The sequence below is a fragment of the Primulina tabacum genome, chromosome 6 (genome assembly GCF_025594145.1).
Source record: "Primulina tabacum isolate GXHZ01 chromosome 6, ASM2559414v2, whole genome shotgun sequence".
Classification (NCBI taxonomy): domain Eukaryota; kingdom Viridiplantae; phylum Streptophyta; class Magnoliopsida; order Lamiales; family Gesneriaceae; genus Primulina; species Primulina tabacum.
This window is the reverse complement of record NC_134555.1, coordinates 37285290-37310493: the sequence shown is the minus strand read 5'-3', so window position 1 is coordinate 37310493 and position 25204 is coordinate 37285290. Positions and strand designations below refer to the sequence as shown.

The 25204-nt window shown below is 39.5% G+C and overlaps 3 protein-coding genes across 14 annotated transcripts; 1 reads left to right on the top strand and 2 right to left on the bottom strand.

Moving 5' to 3' along the window:
• The first annotated feature begins 510 nt into the window (after positions 1-510).
• Positions 511-4058, top strand: LOC142549337 (uncharacterized). Of its 4 annotated transcripts, none has more exons than XM_075658245.1 (5): positions 511-653; positions 1055-1933; positions 2380-2535; positions 2759-3013; positions 3640-4058. In XM_075658245.1, exons 2-5 carry the CDS (start codon positions 1082-1084, stop codon positions 3772-3774), a joined length of 1398 nt encoding a protein of 465 aa, XP_075514360.1. In that variant the 5' UTR covers positions 511-653; positions 1055-1081; the 3' UTR covers positions 3775-4058. The 4 variants fall into 4 exon arrangements, with proteins under 4 accessions (XP_075514360.1, XP_075514361.1, XP_075514362.1 ...); XM_075658246.1 differs by having other exon boundaries at positions 516-638; XM_075658247.1 differs by lacking the exon at positions 511-653 and adding an exon at positions 709-732.
• An 843-nt stretch (positions 4059-4901) lies between these two features.
• Positions 4902-10275, bottom strand: LOC142549335 (sucrose nonfermenting 4-like protein). Of its 9 annotated transcripts, none has more exons than XM_075658237.1 (14): positions 9951-10273; positions 9771-9852; positions 9447-9534; positions 8773-8955; positions 8550-8684; positions 8364-8423; positions 7801-7890; positions 6580-6717; positions 6363-6501; positions 6089-6262; positions 5758-5821; positions 5583-5652; positions 5174-5270; positions 4902-5052 (listed from the first exon to the last, which is right to left on the bottom strand). In XM_075658237.1, the coding sequence occupies exons 2-14, from the start codon at positions 9836-9838 to the stop codon at positions 4961-4963; spliced, it is 1398 nt and encodes a 465-aa protein (XP_075514352.1). In that variant the 5' UTR covers positions 9839-9852; positions 9951-10273; the 3' UTR covers positions 4902-4960. The 9 variants fall into 9 exon arrangements, with proteins under 9 accessions (XP_075514352.1, XP_075514354.1, XP_075514353.1 ...); XM_075658239.1 differs by having other exon boundaries at positions 9984-10273; XM_075658238.1 differs by having other exon boundaries at positions 10035-10273.
• Positions 10276-19122: 8847 nt separating this feature from the next.
• On the bottom strand, positions 19123-19839 carry LOC142550233 (uncharacterized). Its single transcript, XM_075659471.1, has one exon. The coding sequence runs from the start codon at positions 19837-19839 to the stop codon at positions 19123-19125; it is 717 nt and encodes a 238-aa protein (XP_075515586.1).
• Between the last annotated feature and the right edge of the window lie 5365 nt (positions 19840-25204).

Here is a 25204-nt window from a genome sequence, read left to right as displayed (position 1 = left end):
GTTTACCCGATTCTGTTCATGCTGTCTGCATAGCTAGTATTCTTATTGATTCAACACATAAAACGTATGCTGAGTGGATTTCTCAACTCACCTAATGTGCACGGATAAAAAATGAAACTTAAATTTTAAATAATAAATGATCATGTCAATGTTATTGGTTCTTTAGAGATAATAATGTAAATTCTCAATGTTAGAATATACCAAGTTCCAATATCAAACTTTTTTTTTTCCTAATTTGCGAGAGGGATCTCCTCATAATGCACTAGCCTACAAACAAAGTTGGCCAAGTAAAGGACAAACTTTGAGCAAGCGCAATAGCTCACAAAGAAATATTGGTAGGAAATCAGTCCGATTTTAATGTGGGCTTAAAGGTGGGTAAAAAAATGGCGAAACGATACTTTAAATTTTATGGCGTAAGCGCTGTGATCAGCAAAAATAAAATCGAAAATGACTAAATTATATATATATATATATATATTATATATATATATATATTACGTGTATGGTTAATTGATTTCATCGAATTTATAACGACGCTGCTTCGGATTAAAAATACTTGTTTGTTGCAGAAAGCGCTCGTTAAATCTTTGCTCTACGTATTCAGATTTAAGCCTCACTCTTGCTACATGTGTCCTCTGGTTTGTATATATTGTGTGAGCTTCCGTCTCCTTTTTTATTTTCTCTTCGATTATCATCATATGATCCACGTATTCCCAATCTGTACGAAATTACGTGCGTAAATCTTTTTTTTTTGAGGAAAAATAAATAAACTTTTGTTAGCAAATTATTGGGTTTTGAGTTATATAACTAAGTTTGTGATTTCTTTGGTTGATGGGTATTGTTTTAATTCCGCTTGATGACTCTTTAATGGGATTCAGAGTTTTGTATTCTTTAGTAGAACGATGAATATGCTGTCTTTAGTTCAATTCAATTTACGTTGATTCTTGTAATTGATTATTGTGATTCTGCCAGTTTGGAGAATACTTTTTATGACAAACTTTGTACAGCTCTGTGCACTGATTCTTGATTTTGATTTTGATTTTGATTTGAACAGATGTGACCTGTGAAAATAGGAGTAAAAATGGCTCATGGTTCAGGCTGCTGGTTACTTTACCTTGCAATCCTACTGCTAGTGGCGATTGTTCAATGTTTACAAGCTAATGAAAGAAGCGAAAATGGGTTGAAAACTGAAGTCTTTTCGTCGCCGGAGTTTGTGTTGGAACCAGGATTGGTTTCAAACAAATATTACTACAACATTGATTTTTCTCGAGGTCATATAGCTATCAAGAGTTTCAATGGAGAAGTAATAGATGAAAACGGGAAGTCAATTCCTCTTCATGAAACGTATCTCCATCATTGGGTTGTTTTGCGATACTATCAACGCAAGGGCGTGGATATTCCGAATATTCATGGTGATCTGGGATTCCTTCGATCCAAACATATTATTGTGAAAAATAGCGGTGTGTGTGACAGTGGGCTTTCGCAGTATTTTGGGCTCGGATCCGAGACTCGAAGAACCACCACAGATGTGCCTGATCCTTATGGAATTGAGGTTGGCAATCCGGATGATATCCCGGATGGATACGAGGAGAGATGGATGCTTAATGTTCATGCAATCGACACTCGTGGTGCCGAGGATAAATTAGGTTGCACCGAGTGCCGGTGTGATTTGTACAATGTTACGGTTGACGAATATGGCTATGTCTTGCCCCGAACATATGGAGGTGGATTGAGGTGTTGTTATGATGACGCAAGATGCAGAGTGAAAGAAGGATTTCAGGCTGAGAAGAGAAGTCTACGTTTGAGGTATACGGTGAAATATGTTGAATGGGATCCCTCGATTTTGCCCGTTCAAATCTATATATTTGATGTCACAGATATATGGACAAAGTCCGATGAATCAAGGGGAGTTCGTGCTAGGCATCACTGCCTGGTAAGTGCCTAAGTGGTAACAAAGCATCTCCCATATTCTGTTGAATCAATATTATCTAACTGTATTTATGTTTGCCTTGATGAGTTTTATGTCAATAAGGATCTTAAGAACTGGTTCTGGAAGTGAGTATCTTCTTCTGATTTCAATCTCTTTTTTGGTATAATTTAATGCTAGAGATATCGAGGAAGGAATATGAATGATCTGAGGAGGTATATATTTTGTATTGGAGAGGATATTGTTAAATTCATTTTCATTTGAATCGATTCGGTCAATGTTTTCTACTTGGCAAGTTCTTGGGATAACAAGCATCGCTAACTGATGAATAAATATCGAAATTTCAGGAAACGTTTGGTCTTTATGAAGCAACTATTTATCGATGTAACATTCATCTGTGTTTCTGTTCTTAATGTATTTCGCCGTTGCTCATTGGAAGTGTTCTGTTGCAGATTGAATATGATGTCGAGTCGTGTACTGTTGCTGAGGCTAATGATGGTTGCTCCCATTCAAAAATCCTTACCATTAATTTTCCTACTGGTGGCGAGGTAGTTTATGGGGTTGGGCACCAACATGCTGGAGGAATTGGCACAACTCTATACGGGGAGGTATTTTGACAGCTTATGCCTTTTTCTTTGGTGGTCATAGATATTCTTTACTTTACTCGTATATTTCTGATGCTTGATCAGAGATATTCACTACTTCGTATAGCTAATTCTCTTATCTTAAGATTCATGGTTTGTTGGTGCATATGGATCTTCATGAAAAGCTGTCTTTTGCCTTGTTTTCATGAAAAAACATAAATAGTTGTTGTGTGGTGAACTTGTTCAGGGAGGAAGAGTCATATGCTCATCAAATCCAACTTATGTGAATGGAGTTGAACCTGGAAACGAAGAGGGTTACATTGTGGGAATGTCAACCTGTTACCCTTCACCTGGCTCTGTGAAGATTTCTGCAGGGGAGACACTGACTTTAGTTTCAAATTATAGCAGTTCACAGAGGCACACAGGAGTAATGGGGCTCTTTTACATTTTGACTGTCGATTCATCAGCAAATTCAAACGCTGTCTTGCATGCTCCAGTTGATGTAAGACTTATGCCTCGTCCAGATTCTATCCATGGTGGACATGACCAAGCAATCATTTAATGGTTTATGATATGTAGCTGAAAGTAAATCGTGATAGCATGCGTAAAAATAAATCGGACTTGATAGTTATATAAAATAACTTTAGGATATAGATGTATCAAGAGTCGTGCCAAATGAAGTGCCCTAGAAAATATTAAAGACTATTTACATGTTACTTCTCTTCAAATCAATGGAGGTCTGCTGAAAACGTGCCTGGGGACTTCAAGGGGCACCAAGACACAGGCTCATTGAAGGCCGTCAAGCCCTCAGGCGCAAAGGTTTCACCTCGATGTGGCTTCAGCCTAGGTGCCCATTTTATGGGTTTTTCATGTGCTATAAAGAAGATGCATATGTTATGATTTGAACAACCGTTTTATATCGTGTTCCATACTTTTGATGGAACTCCTTGTGTGAATTGGAGATCATCTTTCTATCCTTAACAACGGGGCTAGTGTAGTTTTACACTGGCTAGTCATTCTACTTCAATCTGTGCTAAAAGAAAATTGACACTCTTTAGTTTTAAACATTTTCCTTGCTTTTGAGCTCAGTGGAGTTTTAACCAAAATCCGTTAACTCGTCTCCTGCAGGTACATAAAGGTACAGCAATATCTGAATATAGCTGGGCTATCACTCTGTTAGGAGTCGCTCTCGTTGCAGTCGTCATTTTTGTGGTTTTTCGTAGGAGTGGAAGAGAAGAAGGGTATGAAGCTATACTTGCATGAAGCTCGTTCTCTCGAATTTGGCTGGTGTCTGAATTCTTGCGCAGGTTCATATATGTAAACCTGATGTCTCGTTTATAGTCACATCTAAATTAATTTCCGAGGTCTATGATGTACTTTATAAAATGAATAAAAATAAAGTTTTTTTGTAAAATATACACTTGAAAGAGGATTTCACTTGTATGAGTCTTTCTTCTTGGCAAAAATTTTTGTGAGACGGTCTCACGGATCGTATTTTGTGACACAGATTTCTATTTGTGTTATTAATGAAAAAATATTACTTTTTATGTTAAGAGTATTATTTTTTATTGTGAATATCGTTAAGATCGATCCGTCACACAAATAAAGATTCGTTAGACCGTTTTACGTTATCTTAAATTGAAATACGACCCTTCATTATCAATGGTTATACGAAAGAAAAACAATATTGTACTTAATTAGGTGTGTCCCAATCATCGTGCATTGTTTATTTGTTGACAGCTCATTTTCGAATTATTTTAATCAAAGAATCGTAGACCACTTAACCTTTATTTTATTGGGAATGACATTCAAAAACAAAACCATAAAAATAAATGTTGTCTAGTCTTGTACAACACTACCTTAAGCTACGTTAAAAGCGAGATAGATTTGAATGATAATGACACGAATATTTCATAATTTTTTTATATCAAAAATACTAAATTATAAATTGGTAAATTTCTTGAGATATAAGAAAATTTTATGTTGTTTTGGTTGGGAACAAATTCATCCATGCTGAATCCATTTATATAAATTCATTTCATTGACTTAATATTTATACGTGTAACGTCATATCAGCACTCTTAATATAAATTTGCCAAAGTTGTTAAAAATTTAAAATATGTTTTATGCTATATTTTGATAATACAGACAACCAAAATTACAAATATACAAAAATTGCAATTTTCCCAAGTTCTCATACCTAGGAGAATCATAGATTGTGAAATCCCATTTTAACATATAATTTTTGCACGCACGTAAAATTCTAAAGATACGAACACTCTACTCAGCCATTATCAAGGTGCGCAACTCAGTTTCTTTAATCCTAGAATTTCGGCAAAGACAAAAGTCACATAAAATAATCGCATATATGCTATACATACATACTTCTGTCTGCTTATCCATACATACATAGCCACCAAAAGCCGATTGTTGGCATAATGCGGCAGTATCATCTAGACAAAAAATGAAATACATCCCTCAAGGTAATTACACCTTCGATGCGTCGGCTGGACGCCTCAACTATAATAACACGACGTGTATCTGAATATAGCGTAGAAAAAATGGTCAAACAGGGAACTTATATTTAAATTTGTATTATTGCTTCTTTCTTAGGAACTTAACTTTTGGAATTTACAGAGACAAAAAACGAAAAGAGGCCGACCTGGTTCGGATAGAAGTTCCATTACCCTGTACAAGGAATCAAACCTTGTACATGTTTGTAGGCGATCTCTACGCACATCAACACTAATTTCTATTGCCTGTCCAATTGATAATCCGACTGATTATGGATCAAGCGAGGACGAAAGGGTTACTAACTTACTATACACTCAAGCCATCGGGTGATATTAATGGGGAGAATTGTTCCATATTTTATGCAATCCAAGGCCATATCATTATAGCCTTCGAAATATATTTTAATTTCATTGATAAATATACATGGAGAAAAACCGTGTAGAATTGATATCTTTTTTCGAAAACTCTTTATCAAGCCGGAATGATAATGCGCGGTTAAGATGATTGACCACCGAACTTCATATCTTAAAATGCCCATAAGAAAAGTTAGGACTTACTTGCAATATCGTCATATGGTCGAGTTGAATATGTGTATACATGTTATCCTTTGCTAAGGAGATAATATCACTGCATAAACACGGCCCCATGGTTTAACAAAAATACAAAGGAACCAAATTGTAGAGAAATAAAAAGATAATGCTTGAAGTTCAAATTCAAGCACATATTGATTACCTTCTGGAGTACGTATCTACAAGGTTACCCCCATCATCAACTATGGGTATGGAACTTATTTGAGCTGCGATAACAAAGATACATGTCATCAAGTTAGGAATTCACTGTATTCAGTAATAAAAATACATATTTCCTGTACATTTTACTCATAGGTCAGAAAGTAGCCCAAAGAAGAAAACACTAGTTGTTCTTAAATACAATTTTCCAAAAGCTAGAGTTAGTGACCAATCAAATAGTTGTATCCAGAGTGGAAACGGTTCGAGCATGACTTAAGTGCACTCAAAGACCGTTTCATTGATGCTGAATGCAGAACAATAAAGTTAACTTTCACCTTCTAGTAACATCGTAAGAGCATCATTAAGAGAATCACTGAGGTGCAACGTCAACAATGGACGAGCCATCGTTCTCTGAAATTCTTTTGCCCATGTACCTAATGGGAGGTAACCAACAGGTTGCTGTAAAAGAGTCAGAAATCCAAGATGGTGCTTCAAATGCCTGCACACATCTAGAATTTCAAAATCACAGTAGTAATCAAAATGTACGCATCTGTTATGGCAAAAAATTCAGCAAAAGAATAGAATCTTGACTAACTTCCCAAAACATACGTTTTAGAACTCCAGAGAGGCATGCTATATGCAACAAACGAGGGCACAATCCATTTCCTGAATGTACAACTGGAATGGCGGAAATGTTATTCTGTAGAATTCTTGAAGCAACATCGGCTAAAGACTCATCAGGACCAGCCTGTAGGTAGCAAAATAAGGAGGGAACACACAGAAAATATGGAGTACCACATAAAACTTCAATCGAAATAACATTTACATGGATTAAAGGCATTCTTTCACGGGGAACCAAAGTCCTAAGCACATCTCTGTAGTGTTGAAATTTCCAGCCTTTCCAGGAAGATACCGTCTGTCTTCCAAGATCTTCATTGGAAAAAATTGCATGAGTACTCTGAAGCTGCGGGAGTTGAGGAAAATCATCTATTATGAAGAAATATGTTAAAAATAATGCCCGACATGGCAAAATATGTATAGAACACCAAATAGCACAATTAGTGGCAAAAGGCTAGTTATACTATGAGACTTCTGCTAGCTAGGATATGTCAGGTATATTAAAGAAAATGGGGGATCAGCAGCATCCGCCATAGTCCATGAAGAGACTAGAACTAGGATTATGGAAAACATCCCCACTGATCTGAGCTTAAAACTTGAGACAAATTCAAATACAATCTCTAAAATTCTGAGTAAAACACTGTCCATTAAGATCTTGTAAACGGAAAAAGAAAGTGTCAACAAAGATTTAAAAAGACAATGCAAAAAAATATCATGGTTCATCACGATAATGACAAGAATGACCAAAACACTAAATACAGGATAGTTGTATATACAGTACTCCAACATCCAGGACTAAAATGAAGTCTCCCATCACTGGGATGCATATGTATTCACAAATATAATCCATTTGAATAAAACTGCAAAGTCCAAAACAAAATAAAACACTAATGGATGATATAAAGAGAGATTCCATATTTTCCCTTCTTTTTTTCATGATTCACAATGTTGGTATGCCTGGATGATATACATGCCTCTCACCCTACCTCGTAACTTCTCTCCATGATCCATCAGGAGAAAGAAGAAAGTATTTACTAATAAAAAATACTCTAATTTATTGCCAGATGAATGGCCGCCAGGAGCTTGTATCAGTGTTGGATAACTAGTCCTCATGATGGGCAAATATTTCCAACATCATAAAGACCAAGACATACTTCTATTTATAGACAATGATTCCATGTTGTCCAAGAAGGATCCGTATGAATTGGAAAAACGTGATATCATAGCAATACATGTTTCTGTTTTGGTCCAGAGGTTATGAGCCAAAATCGTAATTTTTCAACACTACACGGATTACAGAAGTATGACATATATGAATACTTAAGGTCTACAAATTCTACACTGCAATTTCAATCCTATGTCTCCCATCACGACTAATTCTCAAGTTAATATTCAAGGGAATATCTTAGCCGCTAGTTGTAAAATCTACCTGAAGTAAGATCAAAATAAAATCCGAAGAGGTCAACATTCCTGCCATCAGCCTGTTATGTTCATCCCACAAAGGCACAACTCTGAGCCCCTAAAATAATTTGATAAACAACTTTGTAAAAAATTTGTGAAGCCTGTAACAAAAATATTGGGTAAACAAAATTTTATGTGACAACAAGGCCAACATAAAAATAACAACATTTAGGGCCTTTGTAGAACATTAGGTCATCCAAGAAACTGGTAAAATTTTCAAACCTGGTGATCAAGAAACCCCACTCACACACATGGATTAAGAGAATGAGAGAGAGGAAAAGAGAGAATGCATATTATTATCTTGAGGTAAATCAAAATTTAGACAAGATCATAACACCAAATTAAATGAAGATGTACTAACAGTTTACCTCCTGCAGTGTGACGCCCAGTTAAATACTTTTCAAAAGCTTTAACTAAATTAGGCTGTCATTTTATAGTTAAATTAGTTTATGTGGCTCAGGCATGAAAATATCATGCAAGCATAGTCAGACTTCAAAAAGATAGAATATCCCATATAAAATCTCCAAGTACCTCGTCATACATAACATGGAAGGCCTGTTCCACGTCTACTTCAACATCCAATATAAGGACCTAGACTTAAAAGAATATCACAAAATTGAAAACTGTCATACAGAAAAATCAAGAAAGGTGTAACAGAAGTCAAAGAAATTTAGTACAAATAAATCACACCGAAGAAAAAGCCAAAGGCATTCAAACCTTGCCTGAATTCGGGATTAGCTCATATACTGCAGCAGAGAACAAATGCATGGATAGAACTTGACGAAGAATATCCATATCAGCATCTGATAACTGCATAGCTGGTTCATTACAGAGACTGCCAGAAGATGGACCCTGGTCGACCGTCGAGAATAGCGCACAAACTTAATGGTTTAACAAATCAACAAAATGATATGGGATGCATAAAATTTAAAAGACTGACCATAGAAAGCATTTCTCTGTGATTTGCTCCACTTGTACTAGACTGAAAAGCTTCAGCGTTAAAATCTGGAGACATGGACTCTGTTCCACTGACGAGAACTATGTTGTATACCGTTCCATACTCATCAACATCACATATTTGATGCTTATCAACTTGCCATTCGCTATCGACCACAAATTTATACTGCATTGATTGTCAAGAACCAGAAAATATGAGTTCCTTGATAAACTGTAAAAAAAAAGAAAAAAAATTTCCAGAATTAAAGCAACCATAAATCCACTGCATGCAATAAAAAATGCAGAATGACCAAGTAAATGATGAAAAAGTCAACTTCGAAAATTCCGAGTAAAAATATTTCATTCTAAAGAGCAGCAGAACAAAATAACAAGCCGGTTTAGTTTTAATGCCATGTTATCGCACAAATTGCAGAAAACAAGCAATTAAGAAAATTATACACACTAATCACTTCCTTCAATAGATAGTTGTCCCATAACCATCATTCATGTCTACCATATATCACGTTCAACAGAAAACTAAGTTCAGCTTCTCCGTCGAGTGAGACAGCTTACACAAGTCTCTCCACACAACAACAAGAGACTGAAAAATAGGCACTTGGCCTAACCAATGTCCCCAGCGTCGTTACGATATATTCGGTAGCAATTACTTATATATACCTGATAACAACCAGGTGGAAGATCAATAATTCTCTGGAAAACAGCAGCAGAACCCTCCAATGGAATCAGTTGTATCCTCTCGCTCCACCTGTAAACACACTAAAAAACATCATTCCGAACACAATTCAACCAAAAGAGCTGTTATCTAATCACCTCAAAAAGAAAAAAAAAATCAAACTTTATCGACCCATAAAAGTTTCTTCCCGCATCCAGCAATCGAGTTTCTGAGTTAGCTCTTTCCACACACCCAAACAAAAACACGAACACACACGCTAGCCCGGTGGAAATTTTATCAGCAAGAGAACAAAGGAATGTCATGAATACCCATTAAAGGAGCCAGAGAGAAAGACTTCACGACCTCCATAACGCCAAGTGAACGGGGTTTGCACCATCCTCGTGTCGCAATCTGCATCTTCCCACCAAAACACCAAATATTTATACCCAAAAACTACGAGCAACTGAATTGTCAAAATTCATTATGCTATAATATAATAACAATCGTACATTATTAGTAAAGCTGTAGTCCGAAAAGCAAACCAGTCCAATGTGAAATCCGCCGGCTTAAACAAAAAAATTGCGTAAACCCACCTTCAAATCGATTAATTAAACCAAAATGGTACGAAACAAATTTTTTTAATGCAGGTCTCCTCGAATTTTCCGGGGAGAGTGTTAGTACTTTTTAGATTAGAAAATTCAGAACGAAAAAGAAACGGGATTATTTAACAGCACGGGTCAGTGTCCTCAAGAAAATGTGGACATTTAAGAAACTGTTGATAATGATATCATGAAAGTATGAACGGTTCATTCATTCAGTAACAAACCCCCGAATCTTAAAACAATAAACAAAGTCGGCGTTTGGTTGGACTGATTAGATGGGTTTATGATTTTTTAACCCACTTGATCTCAGGTTTTATACGTTTTTTATTTAATTAAGTCAATCTCTCTTATAAATGATTGGTTGTATTAGATGGGTTAAAAATAATCACTCCTCACCTCCTAATATTATTTATCACACTCTTAATCCATTTTATTTTTTCAATTTTAACTTTCTCCTAAATCCAAACTCACCACCACTTCCCTCCACCGACCGCCCACCCCGCCGCCGCCGCCCGTCGCCAACCGCTGTCCGCCGACCATCGTCGTCGACCCCCAATGCCGCCTGCCATCGCCTGTCGCCGCCGACCGCCGCTGCCGACCACCCCCTCCTCTTGTCGGTCGACCGCCGCTGCTGCCGACAACCACACCGCCGGCCGACCACCATCGCCGTCGACCGCCGCAAAAGTGGGAGGGCAATTTTGTCAATTCATCGAAAAATTATTAATTATCTAATTCTTAAACATCATACCAAACATAATATTATTTTATCATTATTTATTATATTTCTATTTCAATCATTTTTTTATCATTTCTCTCTTAATTAATCATTTCATTATTTTATCATCCAACCAAACATAGCCAAATAAGACTCGAATTTTGAGTTGATAAATTAAATGACTTGTTTGGTTAATATTAGTAGCTTTATTTCTTTTATCAATATTTTATCATACAAACTTTTCATACAATTCTTATCTAGTGTGGTTTACCTAGTTGATGTTGCTCGATAAAATTAGGTGAACTGGTAAGAAATTTTTTGGATAAAGATATGTTCTTTCCCTACACGTGCTAGTGATCGAACATGACAAACCCAAGCTAATAGCCTATTGACCCAAGAACAATGAACGTTATTGGGACACCTGAAGAGTTTCTAGTGTGGTCACTCTGATGCCCAAGTTATCAAATATGCACGCAAAGGAAAGAAAGTGTGTTTAAGTAAATATGTAGAGAAGTGCCAATAAAAAGATTGAACTTACTGATTTTACTCTGTTGTGGTATTTATAGGGTATCAAAGTCGGTGACCATTCTGAGATGCTCGGATAGTGGCCACGTTGTGAGGACGTGGCCTATGTCTTTGTTTAAGTATGATCTGAAAACGTGGAGGGGAACATACACCTTGATTATTGGAAGACAGGTCCACGATCAACTGAATTAGTTTTCTTGTGTTGTTCGGTTGAGATTATGAGCCCGGACTTATACAAGTTGTAGTTGTCTCACAAGCTTATTGGGTTGATGCATGCCCAGGATGGCTTTCACCTAGTCTCTTCTCGGCTTCTCGAGATCAGCTCTAGGTTCTCGGTCTTTCTTCCATACGTCCGAGTCCAAGCATGACTCAAGCCTTTTCAAAGGTATCATTAACTAACGTGATTTGCATATTATTGCATTAATCCAAAGTTTATCCATATTCACATTAATTCCTCCTGTCAATATTGTTTTTGAGCAAGCTTGTCACACAATTTTTATATATTTTGGTTACCTAGTTAATGTGATTTAGAGATTATTTAGTTAACCCTAAGATTATGCATATTCCCAAGTCATAAACAAATCCATTTATATATTTAAACCAAAAATAAAAATAGTGATATATATATATAAGTACGAATTACGTGAATATAGGGTTATAAAATATCTCTGGACTCAAAATATGAATAGAAAATATAAATTTTAACCATATTTTCTCTATTAGTCTATAGTATATAAACAAAAATTTGTCAAATTTGAAAGTTTTCACAAAAAAATTTGTTATAAAAAGAAATATTTATTAATATTCACCTATCTTATTTTATATTTGAAAACAAATATGAAATAATTGTGTAATTAAATGTAATTTTTTTTAAAAAAATAAAATTTGAATTTGATACGCCTTGAAAATATAAATTAAATTTAAATGTCTACATTAGTTATATCAGTTCATTTAATTTTGGTTATAATTTTAAATTTTGTGTTATTTTTATATATTTATTTATCACTACTTTCTATCATATTAAATATAATACATATTTTTATAAATGTTACTTTTTCAAACTTTTTAAAATAATTTAATCGTGAACTTTGACATACTGATTATCTGTAAATTGTTATTATTATGTATCTTAATTAAATATTCGATACGAATATTTTTTAGCATGTTCTAAAAATAAAACAAAAATTAATTAAATATTAATTCATCTAATAAATGACAAATTTTTGAATTTTTGAAAAGTATTTATTTGTTGTTAAAAGTAAATTTTTTATAAACAAAATAATTAATGATTTTTTAGATATATTTTTCTATTTTTTTTATTAATAATAGCTCCACTCAACTAAAATTATATTACATCAATAATTTTAATAATTATTCAAATACTAATATTTATTAATTTTAATCATTAATTATATACAATAACACTGAAATACTAGTATAATAAATTTACTAATTTTTGGATTCTATCTGATACTCACGGGAGATTTAGGGTCCGATCCACGCAAGCGTCACTAATCCAGACACGGGCTTCAAAATTACCCTGGGCCTGAAATCACAAATAAGACCGTTAGGAGGGGGCCAGGAGAGTATCCTGGCGTAGCCCCTCCGACGCTCAAGTCAGAGACTGAGGATATATGGGGGGAGCAGCTAAGGGCGCTGCTGAAAACAATATAGTGAATCCAATAATCATACGCTCCAACCTGGTATTTATAGAAGAATACCTGGGCTTGTCATGGGCCATTCACCTGTGGGCCTTAATGATGGGCCGGGAATTTGGGCCGGATCTTGATGGGTTCATCCCTGGGTATCACCAGTCTCCCCCTCCCGAGTCGAACTGAATCGTAGGTTCAAAGTTCGATTGATTGCGTTGTTCTCGGTTTACAACACGTGAGTTGTGCATTTTCTTCCAGGCCTCCGTCAGTCTCCAAAAAGTTGGAAACAAATCAAATATCAATCCTAGCACCGCTTCATCATCACCTCGCCGCCTGCACGCTAGCCCCAACAGCGTGCGTCCGCCCTTGCGCGCGCTCGCCCGGCGCCCTCGCCCCGCGCGGCCGCACAGCTCCCGCGCGCCACGCCCTCACCGAGCTCGTCCGGCGCCCTGCCGAAGCACTCGCCCCCTCGCGCACCACGCTCGCCTGCTCGCCTGGGCGCCGGCTCGCCCGCGTGCCACAGGCTCGCCCTCAAGCCCTCGGCCATGCCTTTGCCCTAGCGCCTGCTCGCCAGCGCCACGCCACGCCAGCTCGCCCGCACCCCGCAGCTCGCCCGCCACTCCAACTCGCCCGAGCACCAGCTCGCCCCTAGCCCCTCGCCTGCCGCTCTCGCCCTCGCCCGCCGAGCGTCTGCTCGCCGTGCGCCCGAGCGCCACACGCCAGCTCACCCGCGCCCGGCAGCTCGCCCGCCACTCCCGCTCGCCCGAGCACCAGCTCGCCCCTAGCCCCTTGCCTGCCGCTCTCGCCCTCGCCCGCCGAGCGTCTGCTCGCCGCGCGCCCGAGCGCCGCACGCCAGCTCTCCCGCGCCCGGCAGCTCGCCCGCCACTCCGGCTCGCCCGAGCGCCTGCTCGCCCCCGCCACGCCACGCCAGCTCGCCGAGAGCCTGCCTGCCCGCCACGCCACGCCACAGGCTCGCCTTCACGCCTTCGCCCACGCCTTCGCCTCGTCCAATACGTTGAGAAATTTGATATATTCCCTTGCGAATGATTGTGTGATTTCTGAAAAAATTATGGGGGCGTTGCCCCCACACCCCCACGACCTGACCGGGCAGGTCGATCCCCGCGACCTGACCGGGCAGGTCGATCCCCGTAAACTCTGCTCCCCTTAAACATCTTTTGTTATCGACTAACCAAATAAATTTTTCTCTTCCCAAACTTTGCTCCTCTGCTAGGCGATGTCTTAGCAGGAAAATAAAAACTCAACATCTCCACCCTCCAACTCCTCTGCTAGGTGACACCTTAGCAGGAAAAATAAATTTAATTCTCCTCATCCACTCTTCTCCTCTGCTAGGCGATGCCTTAGCAGGAAAACAACATTTTTCTCCTCCCAAACTCTGCTCCTCTGCTAGGTGATGCCTTAGCAGGAAAATAAAAATTCACTACCCCCACCCTCTAGCTCCTCTGCTAAGCCGGGTCTTAGCAGGAAAATAAAATTCAACTCCTCCATCTAACTCCTCTGCTAGGTGATACCTTAGCAGGAAAATTTAAATTCAACACCTCCACCCTCTAACTCCTCTGCTAGGCCGGGCCCTAGCAGGAAAATAAAATTCAACTCCTCCATCTAACTCCTCTGCTAGGTGATACCTTAGCAGGAAAATAAAATCAACACCTCCACCCTCTAACTCCTCTGCTAAGCCGGGCCTTAGCAGGAAAATAAAATTCAACTCCTCCATCTAACTCCTCTGCTAGGTGATACCTTAGCAGGAAAATAAAATCAACACCTCCACCCTCTAACTCCTCTGCTAAGCCGGGCCTTAGCAGGAAAAATCAAACTCTCACCTCATCATCTCATAACTCCTCTGCTAAGCCGGGCCTTAGCAGGAAAATAAAATCAACACCTCCACCCTCTAACTCCTCTGCTAAGCCGGGCCTTAGCAGGAAAAATCAAACTCTCACCTCATCATCTCATAACTCCTCTGCTAAGCCGGGCCTTAGCAGGAAAATAAAATCAACACCTCCACCCTCTAACTTCTCTGCTAGGCGATGCCTTAGCAGGAAAATAAAATCAAAATCTCCACCATCTAACTCCTCTGCTAAGCCGGGCCTTAGCAGGAAAAATCAAACTCTCACCTCATCATCTCCTAACTCCTCTGCTAAGCCGGGCCTTAGCAGGAAAATAGAATCAACACCTCCACCCTCTAACTCCTCTGCTAGGCGATGCCTTAGCAGGAAAATAAAGTCAACACCTCCACCCTCTTACTCCTCTGCTAAGCCGGGCCTTAGCAGGAAAAATCAAACTCTCACCTCATCATCTCCTAACTCCTCTGCTAAGCCGGGCCTTAGCAGGAAAATAGAATCAACACCTCCACCCTTTAACTCCTCTGCTAAGCCGGGCCTTAGCAGGAAAAATCAAACTCTCACCTCATCATCTCCTAACTCCTCTGCTAAGCCGGGCCTTAGCAGGAAAATAGAATCAACACCTCCACCCTTTAACTCCTCTGCTAAGCCGGGCCTTAGCAGGAAAATAAAGTCAACACCTCCACCCTCTAACTCCTCTGCTAAGCCGGGCCTTAGCAGGAAAAATCAAACTCTCACCTCATCATCTCCTAACTCCTCTGCTAAGCCGGGCCTTAGCAGGAAAATAGAATCAACACCTCCACCCTTTAACTCCTCTGCTAAGCCGGGCCTTAGCAGGAAAATAAAATTCAACGCCCCCACCCTCTAACTCCTCTGCTAGGCGATGCCTTAGCAGGAAAATAAATATTCTCCACCTCAGCCTCTAGTCCTCTGCTAGGCGATGCCTTAGCAGGAAAAATTTAACTTTTCTCCCCCCCACTCTTCTCCTCTACTAGGCGCAGCCTAAGCAGGTAAAATAAAATTCATATAATCCTCATAATACAAGAACAACCACGAACTTAATATAAGAACTTGGCTTTATTAAATATCAACTGATAACGTAAGACAAATTCAGGAACGAAATACATCAAAAATGAAGTAAAGATGTTCTCTAAGGTGGTAAGCGTTCCCATGCCTCTTTAGAGCCTTACCCAGCGCATTCTCCAACTTTCCTCTCAGCTCCTCTTGTACCTCCACAGGACAAAGTTACCCATTTTGAAGCTTCTCCGAATGACTCTACAACTGCAAGACTGAGCTCAAGCTTCCATGCGAATGCTCGTGACTTCTCTTTTCTTCTTCCTTCACGATTCTTTCATAACAACGACGTGCGACTTTTTGGTCCCCGCACAGGACTCCAACTCCTCTTCCCACAGGAAACTTAAGCTTCTGATGATAACTGGAAGCTACTGCTCTAAAATCCTTCAGGGCTGGTCGTCCTAGAATTCCACTATACGCTGACTGGGTATCTACTACAGTGAAGGCTATCACCTTTGTTACCCGCCGAGGATCAGTCCCCAAGGATAGGGGAAGAACAATCTGACCCAAAGGCAAGATGACGTGTTCTGCAAACCCATACAGCGGGGTGGATACCGGCTCAAACTCAAATCCTCTCATCTTCATTTGATCCAACGTGCTCTTAAACAAGACGTTCACTGAGCTTCCATTATCAATAAATATCCTTGCCACATCATAATTGGCAATGGTGGCCGTCACCACCAAGGCATCGTTATGTGGAGTCACAACGCCTCGGAGGTCTTCCGGCCCAAAGCTGATGACGGGGTCTTGTGGTAAGTCTGCACCACTATATATCTCAAAGTTCTCCAATTTTCTCCCATGTGCTTTCCGAGCTCGCCCAGAGTCTCCATCAGTAGCACCCCCCGAGATCATATGAATCATTCCTCTCGTAGGGTGGTTATCCTCATTCATTCCCCTCCTCGGTTCCACGAGCTCCTGAGGGACATCTTGACATCCACCTTCCCCTCTCTGCTCACCCATCCTCTGATTTATCCATGGAGGGCCTTGACCACGCCTAGGGGGCGAGCGAGACCTTTGTCGACTCCTTAATGAGGATCCTCCTCGTCTATCCCTTGAAGACAATCTAGCACTGTACCCAACCCTTCGCGACTTCTCCCACTTCCCCACGGGCTCCCTCACCTCCATCACCTCGTCCCGACTCCTATCTAGGGGAACATGGGATGAGAATTGTCTTCTACTACTAGTTCTGTCTTCCTCTCTTTTCCCCGCACCCCTCTTCCTTCCTCCTTTCTCCGCTCCCTCAAGATCCGGCCCATCAAGATCCGTCCCATCAAGATCCGGCCCAAATTCCCGGCCCATCATTAAGGCCCACAGGTGAATGGCCCATGACAAGCCCAGGTATTCTTCTATAAATACCAGGTTGGAGCGTATGATTATTGGATTCACTATATTGTTTTCAGCAGCGCCCTTAGCTGCTCCCCCCATATATCCTCAGTCTCTGACTTGAGCGTCGGAGGGGCTACGCCAGGATACTCTCCTGGCCCCCTCCTAACGGTCTTATTTGTGATTTCAGGCCCAGGGTAATTTTGAAGCCCGTGTCTGGATTAGTGACGCTTGCGTGGATCGGACCCTAAATCTCCCGTGAGTATCACTATCAATGAGACCAAGGTTGACTAAAAAAAAGATAAGAAAAGAAAACATAAAACGTGATCGTTTGAGACAAAGGCCAGTATTGATATATAAGCTATAGTTTTTTTTTAAAAAAATATATATACTTTATTATCTCAATTTTAAAGTAGATTTTTTTTAAAAAAAATAGAAATAATTTTCATGTTTTCCCGAACTCACCCTCTCTTGCCCCATTAACATTTTTGAAATGAAGATGAGACGGGAATGAGTATTTGGTCTCCGCGGTTTTGAATTTCTGAACCCGGAAAAACGAGGATCGAGTCAGGTATCCAGATAGAGAAAAAATTCGAAGACAGGAATGGAGAAGGTAAATGTGTGCTCATCTTCTCCCATTGTCATCCCTAAGTTAAAGTTAAAAGTTAAAGCTCAAAAGGCATCTAGCTTGTCAAGCACTTTAGGCCAGTCCCGGGACGTAGCTCAGCCCATAATTTTTTTAAAAAAGCTATTATTTATGGAAGCTTTTTACTTAGCCAACTAAAGTTCACTCTTTCTACACCTAAATTAAGCTAACCTATTTAATTACAGGAGCACAATGTAATTTTTTTTTTGTTATATATATATATATATATACCCCAAATTTGATTCTCGAATTCGTCCCTGGTTTATAGTTTATACAGTTTAAACACACTCAATATTATTTTATTTATTTATTTTTTATGATTAGCCAAACACAGTCAGATTTTATATAAATTTTTCTCTGGGGTTTGTTGTGCGAGTCTTCGCCACTTCTTACCAGGGCACCTGCAGTGGTAAACCTCTCCAAATGATTTATCTTGTATGTCAAAAAGTTAGGCAAAAACTTGTGTGAGACGGTCTCACGCGTCGTATTTTGTGAGACGGATATCTTATTTTGGTTATCCATGAAAAAGTATTACTTTTTATGCTAAGAGTATTATTTTTTATTGTGAATATCGGAAGGGTTGACCCGTCTCACAGATAAAGATTAGGAAAACCGTATCACAAAAGACTTACTCCAAAAGTTAAAACACACACTCTTTTTAAAAATCTCTCTTTATTATAATAAACCTCTCCAATAACTATTTTATGGGCATCACTGTCAATCAATTATTTTTATTAATATTTTTCATTTATCTTTATTTTATCATTTCATGCAGCAAAAATAATTTTGATTAATATATTTAATTTAATGTTTGAAAATTAAAAATAAGTATTTAAAATAAAACTAAAAATCAATATATGTAACGATCATTTATATTTAAAAAGTGAATTCAATGAAACTGAATTATATAATTTGAGAAAAATAACACCGCATAAGATGGTAAAATTTAAAAACAACACAAAAACTAGAAAATGAAAATACAAATATATGTCAGACCAAATTTTTTTAATCATTTCACAAGCATGTAAATGTATACAAAGTTGTTCCGTTGTCATTTCCATGATATCTCTCACAACAATGATGATGTGATTCGGGCGCATTGGGCGAGTTGGGTCGGGACAATCCACCGAATCTAATAAAAGTTTGTGTTTAAGAAAAATGAGCAAATATGTCATACTCACGTTGGAAGGATTCATATTTTTATTTTAATTAACAGTATTCAAACCCTCCAATTTTTCCAACTTCCGATGAGTGCACTCTGTAAACTTTCTGAAGATTTTCTCTATACTTATTTCATCTTGATCCGAGGAAGTGAGTAACAATATTTGGGACAAATTTTATTTAGTTCCCAGAAATCTACGCACATCCTCAATTTTCCGGTGACTTTTGGAACAAGGACCACTTTTGAGAGCCAAGTAGAAAATTGTACCTCCCGAATGTGGCCGGCCCGCAACAGCTCTCCCACATGTTCCTCAATGACTTTATCTTTCTGGGGGCCGAAATGCCTTTTCTTCTGCTTCACAGGTCGGGATCCCGGGATAATGTTCAATTTATGCTCAGCCACTTGAGGAGAGATCCCGACTAAGTCCTGTTGAGACCAAGCGAAAACATTGATGTTAGCTTTTAAACAGTTTAAGAGATTTACCCGGGTGGAAGCATTAATGTCTCGGGCCATCCGGATGTGTTTCCCTGGCTCCACCTCCACCGCTTCTTGTTCTTCCTCCGCAACAAAATGCACCTCCCTTTCCTTGGCCACCTCCTCTGCTTGACTTACTTTCTTCCCCTTGTCCTCCCTCCTTACCCTTTTTTGATCCACCCGGACAGTTTCCCCATAACACCTCCGGGAGGAGGGCTGATCTCCCCTGACTTCCCCGACTCGTCCTCGCACTGAAAATTTAATTTTCTGATGATAAGTGGAGACCACAGCTCTCATCTCATTCAAAGCTGGCCTCCCAAGGATAATATTGTATGAGGATGGGGTATCCACCACTGAAAAGACCGTCATGACTGTCTTTCGCAAATCTCCAGTCCCATGGTTAATGACAATGTTATTTCCCCTTCTGGATATACAGCGTGACCCGCGAAGCCAAATAAGACAGTCTCAACCGCCTCCAACTGGTACTCATGTAAATCCATTTGAATCAAGGCTTCTTTGAAGATGACATTGACAGAGCTGTCATTGTCAAAGAACACTCTTAATACATCGTAATTGGCCACTCGGGCCTGAATAACAAGAGCATCATTATGGGGTAGACTGACTCCCCTGAGGTCTTCTGGGCCAAAGCTTATGACTGGTTCGTTCCTCCCTTCCTATCAATTTCCAGACACTCTTTTCTACTTCTTGCTTTCCGAGCCCAGTTGGAGTCGTCATCTGTGGACCCTCCCGAAATCATTTTTATTACTCCTCGAATCGGGGAAGGGTCTTTTTCTGTTTGCTTACTTCTCTTTTCCCGAGAGCTTCCTTCCTCTCTCCTGCTCCCACTCGGGACATCTGCCGAACTTTCAGAGTTGTTAGGCCCGGGGTGCCGGGTTATCCAGGGTGGTTGCCTTGGCTCACTGTATGTACGAGGTGTTGGCGTAGAACGTCGATGGGACTCTTTCTTCAAAGTTCGACACTCATTAGTGTCATGGGAACATTCTTTATGGAGGGTACAAAACCCTTTCTTTTCTGGTCTCGACAATCGTGCCATTGAACTCGGGTGCTGGGCCAAGTCTGAGTTGCATTCCTGAATTTCTCGATCTCGGTTAACTCTCAAAGATACATGAGAGAAATGCCCTGGACCATTCTTCTTATGAGCTCTCTCATCGGGCCTGACAACCCGGTCTCCCCTGGATCTCTTCAGAGTTTCTCTTTTCTGATTTTGGGCCTCCTCCATGTTGATGTACTTTTCTGCTCGGAATAAGAGCTCTTCAAAGTCTCCGGGCAGTTTTTTGGTCAGAGATCGAAATAAATCTCCCTCCCACAACCCTTGCATAAAAGCATTAGTTTTTGTCTCAGGGGCACAGGCGGGGACATCCAAAGCTACTCGATTAAATCTCTTGATGTATGCTCTTAAAGTTTCATCTTGGCCCTGCTTCACCTCAAACAGGCTGAAAGCAGTCTTCTTGTATTTCTTGCAGCTACTGAATTGGTGCAAGAATACTTTCTGGAAGTCTTCGAAGGATTTAATGCTTTGAGGTGCTAACCCTTCGAACCATCTTTGGGCCGAGTCGACCAGGGTGGTCAGAAATACTTTACACTTGATTTGATCCCTATAACAATGTAGCAAAGCCATATTTTCGAATCTGGCAAGATGCTCTTCAGGGTCGGAACTCCCATCATAGTCTTTAATCCTGGCTGATTTGAAGTGCCCGGGAAGTGGTTCCCGGACAATGATATCAGAGAACGGGCAACCCTTAATAACAACTTGAGCGCTGCTCCTAGAGCCGATGTGTCCCTCTAACACTTTCACCTTCCTTCTCAACTCCTCCAACTCTTCTGCCACAGTAGGAGATTTAGAACCAGCACTCGACTCCCTCTCTTCTTCTCTTACCTCTTCCTCTCGATCCTCCTGCAGTTGCTCACGCTCCTGCTCTGGATGGGTGGAATGATGAGTAAAGGCTTTCTTCGCCATGGCTGCCTTCACAGCATCAATTACAATCTTAGTCAATTCATCAGGTGTTAAATTGATGGTAGGCTGGGGATCATTAGGTGGTGGGCCACATGCACCAGAAAGACGGGTGTTATTCTCTTCCTGGATCCGAGAAGTGTAATGCCCAGGATTTGTTTATCTGTTAATCTGCGATTATTGATTTATGAATTGATATGATTCTGAAGGATCGCTCTGAGACTTGATTTGAGTTTGCTTGTGAGATTTCATGTGCGACATGATGCGCGCATGTGCGCGAGGTAGGTAGAGAACCTCGCGCATATGCGCGACCAGGACCCGCGCATAAGCGCGAGGATGGTACAGAGTTGCAAAAAACCTCGCGCATATGTGCCGAGTGAGGGCGCGCATATGCGCGAGTTGCCGATAAGACACGCGCCGAGACATAGTGTCTCGCGCATATGCGCGAGACGTGCAGCGTATAGATCGAGCCACCTAGCCTTCACATGCATATATATTTATCAAAAACGAATTTTGGCCATCAGAATTCAGAAACAAGAACGAGGGTTCCAGAGAAAGCTTCAGAGAAAGTGCTGAAAATCCCTACGCCTTTTATTTTAGGAATTTGAAGTTTGTGCAAGATCCGCCCGTAAGAATTTCAATCCGACTTCAGTGCTGTGTTTCTATCGACGAAAGCTTCAACTGGACGTAAGTTTTATTACGTTTTGTTATGTTTCGAAAATATGATATAGAAGAAATTAGATATGATTCATATATGGTGTTCTCGATATGTTAGACATCGTATAATCGAAATCGGATTGAAGAACATATACCGTATGAAATTGTTATGATTTTCAGAGTTGATTTGATTGAGATGTGATATCAGATTTGTATTGTTATTGATTATGAGTTGTGGGAATCGATATCTGTTGATTTGTATTACTGGGTATATTGAGATTGTGCCGTTATGCTGTTGAAACAGAAGTTGATTGAGTTCTGATTATATCCATTATTGATTGAGTGATGTATTGATATTATACTCCTCGATATTGTCATTGCCATATTGAGTATTGACAGGCTTCGAATTCGAGACATCGACTTCGTCAGATCAACAGAAAGAAATGTATAAATCAATGTTGATCCGGGATTGCACAACTCGAGTTTGATTTAACTTGAGTTTCTCAAAATCACATACTTAATTGTCATTGCCTCGATATGTTGCAATGTTTGAGATTGAGATGCTTATTCTATTGATTTATAGCAAAGCGTGTATTGAGTCACGAGCGGAAATGCCTAGTCATTGGCAGGATATGCCAAGTCTGTGGCGGATATGTAAAGACACCGGATGTTTGGTTTATATCGATGTTTGCTTAGGAGTTGATTCATTCATATCGCTGAGATTCGATATATGAGACAATGTCCAGGAACCGGGATCCCTAGATTAGAGATGAGTCGAGTCTGAGATGACGAGTCACGAGTTTATTTACAGTTTGATATCATTCATGTTTTCGGATTTGATACATATTATTGATAACTGTTATATGCTTTTATATATGTTTTTATATGATTGCATGGTTACATGGTTTATACTGGGATTATATTCTCACCGGAGTTATTCGGCTGTTGTCGTGTTTGTATGTGTGCATGACAACAGATAGTACAGGATCAGGGTCAAGAAGAGGATGAGAGAGGACAAGTTAGCGTGGAGATCTGAATCAGAAGTAGATTGGCTTCAGCACTTGATATATAGTAGTTGAACCCTAGTTTGATTTTAATGTATTGAGTACAAGACATGTACTTTACATTTGATATGTATATCAGATTGATTACATTATGTTTCCGCATTTGTATTTAAAAAAAATAAAAATTTAGACACAGATTAATTAAATGATCCTAATAATGATTAAGAAGATGAATTAGGTTCGGGTCCCCACAAGAAGTGTCTTGGTTCGCCCTTCTAGTAAGGAGCCATATCAACGTCTTATAACTCTCTTTCCCATAGACGGCGCCAATGATGCGATCCGGGTGAAAAAGATGAGCCGGGTCGGGTGCTCTACCGGATTTGCTATCAGTATGATGAGAGAAATAAGAGCAAAATGTTTGGATCAGAAGCTTTCTTCCTTGGGCAGTCGAGAAGATCTGCGAACAAGAGAGTAACCATGTGAATGGGCGCCGGAAGGGGTGTTCGACGTGACCACTCCCATGCTTAAGTCAGTGAAGGACTCAAGCAAGAAACCAATGTAACCAAGTGATGGTTGTGATTTTGGTGTTAATGTGGGCAATAAATGAGTAATAAATGTGTGCATTCAATATTTGAATAGAGAGTAAATGCAAAGAGGGAACCTGGTATTTATAGTAGAGGACGTAATGATGACCTCGTTCTTTGCGATGCTCATTAATTATAGTAGGGTGGCTGATTATACCCTATTATTCTGACATGTCAAATCTCATACTAGTCACATCTAGCCTACCTGATTTTGTCAACCACTTGTATTGGTATCAGAGATAGGTCGGCCGCACACACCTTACTTTGTCGGCGTAATTAAATGCGGCACTCATATCGAAGCGGCCTGGCCTTTTCACAGATTCTCCCTATCAAGTCGTATTCTCAATGTCCCGGGCCAACTTGAGATTCAGATTTCTACTCAGATTGTCGTCTTATTGACCTGGACCGCCCACGACCAGGGAATAATCCATCTTCCTGACCCGAGTACTATCCATGGCCCGGGACATCACGGGATATCATCAGTATTTCAAATTTTATTCCATTTTTTTATAAAAATAATAACTCGATAAAAATAAACTAAAATTAAAAATCAATATATGTAACGATTATTTTATTTTAAAAGTGAATTCAATGAAACTGAATTACATAATTTGAGAAAAATAACATTACATAACATGGTAAAATTTAAAAACAACACAAAAACTAGAAAATGAAAATACTAATATATGTCAGATCAAATTTTTTTAATCATTTCACAAGCATGTAAATGTATACAAAGTTGTTCCGTCGTCGTTTCCACGGTATCTCTCACAAAGATGTTGATGCGATCCGAGCGAATTAGGTGAGTTGAGTCGGAGCAATCCACCAAATCTGATAAGAGTCCGTGTTTAAGGAAAATGAGCAAGGATGTCATACCACGTTGGAAAGATTCATATTTTTATTTTAATTAACAGGATTCAAACCCTCCAATTTTTCCAACTTCCGTTGACTGTACTCTGTAAACTTTCTGAAGATTTTCTCTATACTTTATTTCATTTCTTCTAAAATTATAAATTTGGTTTTACCTTTTCTCTTAGCCGCCTTTTGGTCAATTGGACGAGTGCGAACTTCGTCGTCATCCACATCAACAATCGTATATGGATTATAAGATGATGTGTGAATCCTGATTCAGATGTCCTTGCCGAGTGAAGAATGTCACTTGATTTGGAGCGTACTTCTCTATGATACGTTTTCAGAAAGATTTCTTCTTCTGTGCATTTCTTATCACTGCCATGATGTGTAACAAGATAAATTTGTTTTAAAAATGTGATTCTTCCATTTCGATACTCAAATTGATGAGAAAATACTCGACCTTCGAGTGACCACTAGAAATGAAGTTTGTGTTGGTGTTGCCAAAGAAGATGCATTATGATGTCTTATTAATGTATTTATATATTTAAATAACATGTTGCGTAAATATCATGAAATATGGCTAAATACTTAATTCAGACTAAGTACATAACCTCATTTAACATATATCTTATTTTTGTCATGTTTATTCAACCTAAAAAATAGTT

What these genes read in the sequence shown, in the direction of transcription:
- LOC142549337 (XM_075658245.1), top strand. Translation starts at nt 1,082, where the DNA reads ATGGCTCATGGTTCAGGCTGCTGGTTACTTTACCTTGCAATCCTACTG. An exon ending in GTGCTAGGCATCACTGCCTG is followed by an intron (nt 1,934 to 2,379) that starts GTAAGTGCCTAA and finishes GTTCTGTTGCAG; the next exon opens with ATTGAATATGATGTCGAGTC. An exon ending in TCTTGCATGCTCCAGTTGAT is followed by an intron (nt 3,014 to 3,639) that starts GTAAGACTTATG and finishes CGTCTCCTGCAG; the next exon opens with GTACATAAAGGTACAGCAAT.
- LOC142549335 (XM_075658236.1), bottom strand. Translation starts at nt 9,838, where the DNA reads ATGGTGCAAACCCCGTTCACTTGGCGTTATGGAGGTCGTGAAGTCTTT. An exon ending in TAATCCCGAATTCAGGCAAG is followed by an intron (nt 8,424 to 8,549) that starts GTTTGAATGCCT and finishes TTTTAAGTCTAG; the next exon opens with GTCCTTATATTGGATGTTGA. An exon ending in ACCATATGACGATATTGCAA is followed by an intron (nt 5,271 to 5,582) that starts GTAAGTCCTAAC and finishes TCAATTGGACAG; the next exon opens with GCAATAGAAATTAGTGTTGA.
- LOC142550233 (XM_075659471.1), bottom strand. Translation starts at nt 19,839, where the DNA reads ATGACGGTCTTTTCAGTGGTGGATACCCCATCCTCATACAATATTATC.